The 6000-nt window shown below is 51.7% G+C and overlaps 1 protein-coding gene across 2 annotated transcripts in view; it reads left to right on the top strand.

Annotated features, from left to right (window-relative positions):
• The first annotated feature begins 809 nt into the window (after window positions 1-809).
• Window positions 810-6000, top strand: part of DVL1 (dishevelled segment polarity protein 1) — a 173976-nt gene continuing 168785 nt past the window's right edge. For both annotated transcript variants that reach the window (XM_065421252.1, XM_065421251.1), the window contains exon 1: window positions 810-979. In XM_065421252.1, coding sequence (XP_065277324.1) covers window positions 810-979 — 170 coding nt within the window. The remainder of the gene's footprint in view (window positions 980-6000) is intronic.

Below are 6000 nucleotides of genomic sequence, written 5' to 3'. Positions count from 1 at the left end.
CCCAGGAACCAGCCGCCCTGGTCTGTTTCCAGGCAGCCAGCAGGGGACTAGCGACCTTGTCCGGTTCATTCCCGGAGCTCTGCGAGCAGGGTTCGCGGATCACGTTTCCACGCCGCCTCGGAAGCCAGGACTGGCGCGTCACATGCTTGCAGAGAAACGCGGCGCTGGTTTAGGGAGAGCCGGGAGCCCGCTTTGAGATCACCGGGGCAGCCGCGCGGTGCGGGGTTATTGTGGCCTTTGGAACAGCCCTGCCTGTAACCCGGCGGGTGGGGGGGCTGGCTCCGACTCACGGGGTCCCTTTAACTCAGCCGGGGGAGGAGGCAGCACCGAGGAGGCTGGGAAGCGGATTCACTCCCCCTCCCCATCCAGAGCAACTGGCAAAAGCTGGTGGCTGCAGCAGCGGAAGGAGGTGGCTACGAACGCAGCCCAGCCAGCTCCCCTCGCCAGCCGGCTGCGTGCGGGGCTCTTCCAGCGGCGGTCGCCTCAGGGGCATGGCTCGCCTCCGCTTTGCCCCGCTCGCCCCCTCTCCTCGCCCGCTGGCCGCAGCGGCGCCGGGCACCGGGGCTGCCGGCCGGGCTGGGCACCGCTTGCATTTCTCCCGTTGAGCAGCTAGAGAGCGGTGCAGGGAATGAAATCCCCGGTGCAATAGCCAGGAGCGGAGCTCTCCCTTCCTGTTTGCAGCCGCGCCGGACTGGGGGTGGTGAAACCCAGCGAGTGACTGGCAGCTCCGACCGGGGCTGGATCTTCCCCCCCCCTCTGCCCCCCCCCTGCCCCTCCTTGTCCTCGGAAGCTTCCTCCCCCCCTCTCCCATGGCGGAGACTAAAATCATCTACCACATCGACGAGGAGGAGACCCCCTACCTGGTGAAGCTGCCCGTCCCCCCGGAGAAAGTCACTTTGACAGATTTTAAAAATGTCCTCAGCAACCGGCCTGTGCATAGCTACAAATTCTTCTTCAAGTCCATGGACCAGGATTTCGGGTGAGTGTCTGTGTGTATAAACCCCCCCCCCCCCGGTCTCCTAGCACTGTTTATTATAGGCACTCCCTAAAATGGGGGAGGGGGGGCGAATATTTGTCCCCCCCCCCGCTGTCAGCTGCGATGGGCTTTAAACCCCTCCCGGGAGCGGCGCAGCCGAGCGCACCTGTTCCCCGCGCCGGGGGGCGCAGCTCGCGCGGGTCGGGAGGGGGGGAACTTTCCATTCGGGGGGGGGGGGAAAGGGTCCGAGGAGCGTTTGTTTGATATGGGGGGGGGAATGGAGCAAACGCCCCCAAGGACTGGGAGATGGGGGCCGTCGAGAGCAGCCCCCCAGCAGCTGTGGCGCGGGGGGGGGGCTGGGATCGCGCTGGGGGGGTGGGCCCCTTTACATGAGGGGAGGGGGGCGCGGGGCTGCCTGGGGGGGGGGCTGTTGCCCTTCAAGGGGTGCCCGGGGAGGGGACTTGGGGCAGCGCTAGAGCCAGCGGGGCTTGTGCCCCCCAGCGGGGCTGGGTAGCGCTGGCGGGGGGTCCCCTGAGCCGTGTCACCCCCGCGGGCGGGGGGATCCTGGCACCGCGGCGCCGGCTTCGCGCTAGGCCCGGGCAGCCGCCGCCGCTGCAGGGACCGGGGGAGGCAGCTACTAACATGGCGGCCCGGGCTGGGGAGGCGGCGGGGCCGGGGGGGGGGGCTCCGGGGCAGCCCCCTTCAATACAGCCCCAGCACTGCCCGGACGGGGGGGCCGGCATGGGGGCAGATCCCCCCCCCGCCAATTACCCATGGGGAGGGCTTGGGGGCAGCTTCCCCTTCCCTCCCCCAGGGACACTCACCCAAGAACTAGGCATAAGGGGCCTGGCCCTGCCCCATGGCTGTGCCCCAGCAGGGGGACAGGGCATCTCCCAATGCCAAGGTCTGGGGCAATTCCCGCCCCAATACCCAGGCACAAGAGGGCAAGGGAGGGTCCTTATTCCCCTACTCAAGTCAGACCCACGGGGAGACCGGTTCATGGCCCTTCCCACATGCAGGTATCTGCCTCTGGTAGACTGGGCCAAAAGCCTTTCTCCTCCTCCAGGCGGCTGCTCCTCGGAAGCCAGGCTGCCTCCCAGACATCTCCCCCGGGGAAATGGGAGAAATTCCATTCCCCAATGCCCGGCTAATCACCCAGAAAGAGAGGCAAATACTCTGCCCTGGCGCTAGCCACGGGGAGTTGGCTGGTTTCCCGCTGAGCAAGCCCTCTGCTGCTCTCTGCACACTGAGCATCTCCGCTCTCCCGTAACCCTGCCCTGTCTTCTTACACATCTGCTCTGGATAGTCTTCAGGGCACCCCAGTAATATAGCATAAAGGATATGACCAAGAATATGCTAAGGGACGTATTCAAAGGGACTTCCACTCTTGCAAGTGCGGAAGCACCTTTGCACACACCCATCAGGTAGCTGTTTCCTCTTGGAAGTGATCATTTTCACCCCGCGGAACGTATAAAAGCTGATGAAGACGAGGGGCCAGATTTTCAAAAGTCCTCAGCTTCCACTATTAAGGCCAGATTTCCAGTGGGATCTGTGGGTGCTGGACACACTTCTGGCCCAGCTTTCCCTCGCAAATGGGGGGTTTGTATACTTGAATTTGTTTGCATTCATATATTAAAAAAAAAAAAGTCCAATGCCCTTTGACAGTTTGTCATAAATCAGCTTTCAAAGTGTAATAATCCCTCTGTAATACACAGCTGCACTTTTTGGTCTTGGATGTTTGTATCTGCATCTATCACTGGCAAGACACCTCTGCATTTTTAGATTGCTTTTGGAAGAGGATGGATGAAACATTTGTCAAAAAGTAACGTGATCTAATGCCTATAGCATCACGAACATAATAAGATATGAATATAGTGCCTGGTATCTAAAATGACTCTATTGGTAATATTCATACCGTCTTAAAATGATATTCTCTTTATTGCTTCTTGAAAGCTTGAACCCTGAAGCTTGTTTCTCCAATTGTTTCTCCATCAGCACTGGAACACGTTTCTATGCTGAAGGGTGTTTCTTATGTGGTAGATTGTTTATATTGGTTTGTTACTGAGCTGCTCATGCACTGATTTATTTATTTCCTAGAACTTGGAAACGTTTATTTTGAAAAAAGTACATAAAGAATTAATTTCAAAACAAACACATGGGGATGTGTGAAATGGTCCAGATGTTAGACCAGCCAGTTGGGCCTTCTGAAGTACTTGCTTTTTAATAGCACAGTTGAGTACAACTTAAAAATATGTATATCATGTTGGACAAGCATAAAATTTGCCTGTCCCTTAAACTTGCAGCACCCTTCATGTAGAAAAATGTAATATTGTGGGATAGCCTTAAAATGCCAGCTCTTCGGGTGTGTGATCCAACCTCAGTAAAACCGGGCTGGATTCTGAGTTTGTTGGGACTGTAGGTAAAGTCACTCGTGTAGTGCTGTCCTTGCTCTTTGTCCAGGTGAAGGATAGTAATTAACAAGAAAATCCTGTGCAGGATTCTTGTTTGTTTCAGTTCCCTTACTGACTGGATTTTCATCTCTAGCCGATCCACTTGCCTGCTTGTGAAAATGGAGTTGGCTTAAGAGTGGGGAGTTGCAAATGTACAGTCGGATTTTGGATCCGTCACATTAGTGTCCCTTTAGTAAACAATATTCTCCAATACAAATATATGAAACAATTGATACTTTGTAAAAGTGACGTGTGTGTGTGTGGGGAGGATGGCTGCAGTTAAGTTGTCTGTGCTGCCAGTGAAGTGTGGAATCTCGGCTTGGTGATACCAGGGGAAGCTTGCATCATACAGTGGCAAATATGAGGGTGTTTGGTTGAAGCCGTTGTCTTAGAGAGTGTCTTAGTGATCTTGTAATATGGAACTGGAATGGTTTTGCTTTTCCAAGTAGCAAAGCTACAAGTTTGTGAATGGGATTCACAGACATTAATACCACCAGCTTAAATTATAAGGTGATAACATGAAGCAAGATATGTTTAGCAAACTCAAAGCTAAAGGTCATACTTGGTCTCTAACTGCTGCTGCCTTGTGAATGTAGTACATAGGATAAAATTTAATTCCATTGCCGCTCACGTGCGGTACCTGGCACTCCACCTTTTGAAGTGCCTATGTGCAGACGTGTGCTGAAAAATTGGCAGTTCCAAGGTTTCTACTATATTCTGCTTCAGGAACCAGCAGCAAAAGAAAAGCCAGACCCAGCGTGTGAGCTAGAGGATCTTAAAATTTTCTGGGGGGGGGAGGGGGCTCTCCAAAATATATAAAAAAGGATGTTTAAAGTATAATCTGCTGCACTCTTCCCTGAAATTAAATAAGAACCTTTTGATCTCTGTGAGGGTCACAACACAAAATGTTAACAGTTTGGATTGCTGCATTTATTGGCTCAGTAGCAGCAGTCAGCTGGCAAAGTGCTTGATCCTAAAGGATAGAGCATCCACAACTCCTGTTGATGCCCGCTGCATCTGGGGCAGACGTTGTCTTTCCTAGACTGTCCATTCATGCATCAGCGCTAGTTTTGTTGCAAGATGGGGCTCTCTAAAAGCTGAAGTTGTTTGAAGGTAAACGTCAAAGTTTTTGTGCTTAAACCCCTGTTGAAGTTCCTAAATAATATATAACAAGATATGACCTCAATCCTTGGCTCTTTGAGGGTAGAAGGGTCTGCCAGCATGTATCTGACTGCAAGATTTGGGCCTGTGTGTAAAGCTAAGCTAAGCTTCAGCTCACAATGAATTTCTATGGCCAAGTTGAAAACCAACATAAAATCAGATCTCTAATGGAAGAGCTGATGCAACATTTAACAGTGCTAACACCACCACAATCACTTGTCTTTTTTTTCCTTCTGTGACCACTGGATTTAATCAATTCTGGCGTACTGTGAACCTCTAGTGATGCCCCTTTCACCTCCTTTCTTGATGTAAAATGTCATCATCTTATAGCAGGGCTCATTTCTCCAACCACCGATGGCTTCTCTGCATCAAGTTCATCGTGCAGTTGGTGACTGGGGCAGTCATTGGGGTTTCCTCATGGGGAGGGGGTATGTATGTGTGTGTGTGTGTGTGTGTGTGTGTGTGTATATATAATTCTTTAAGCAAGTAGTTACCGTATTTCAGGATCCAGTTCAAAACTGTCTACTTTGTAATATCACTACCTGGATTTGCTCCATCCGAAACTACAGACCTTCTCTGAACCAAATGTAGAGGTGCCATGTCCCTTAGACTCCCGGACCCAATGAGCCCATTTCTGGTCCGAGGGATAGCATGGATGTGTAAACTATATATGTTGGTCGACGGGGTTCAATCTAAAGCCCTGATCCTGCAAACATTGATGCACGCGCTTAACTATATGCATGTGTGTAGTCCCGCTGACTTCAATGGGACTGCTCATATGATTGTCAGCTCATGGCCAACGTCAGTAAATCCTAGGTGTCGTGGGACTGAAAGGTGTAAGTTACTCCAATGTAGTCTCTCCTCTGACTTTGTTCCTGTGCCCAGTCCATTAGCACCAGCCTCCTCTTTATCCCCCCCCCCCTCAGCAGAGTTGGTGCAAGAGCCTTCTGTGCAGCTCCTATCATCTGGAACAGCTTTTCTCTGTTCCTCCACTTTATCTCCTCCTCCCCATCCCCGGCTTTCAAATCTCACATGAAAACAAGTTTGTTTCTCCTTTGTGTGTACCTCTGTTTCTCTCTCCTGCTGTGATTCTTCCACTCTCTAACTGTGGTGGGGAACTTTGTAAAGCATTTCAGGATAGAAGTCTGAATGAATGGCTAAAGACTAACGCTGTGTTGTGTTGTAGCTGCACTGGAGTAGGAAGCTATTGGTGCAGTAAGGGTAGTGTCTGCTCCTGTTTAGGGCTAGTGTCTCTCATAAGCCAATATGCGATCAATCAGCCTTGTCTACTGGTCCTACTAAACTTTTATGGCTTCCTTTATAAACACAATTACATATGAAAAGCAGAGGGAATTGGAGAACCAATTTGCGTTTTGGCTGTCAGGACAAAGTATTAACAGTAAATATGGGTTT

This window comes from Emys orbicularis, chromosome 22, assembly GCF_028017835.1.
Source record: "Emys orbicularis isolate rEmyOrb1 chromosome 22, rEmyOrb1.hap1, whole genome shotgun sequence".
Classification (NCBI taxonomy): domain Eukaryota; kingdom Metazoa; phylum Chordata; order Testudines; family Emydidae; genus Emys; species Emys orbicularis.
The sequence above is the reverse complement of the archived record's forward strand: the minus strand, read 5'-3'. Positions and strand labels throughout refer to the sequence as shown.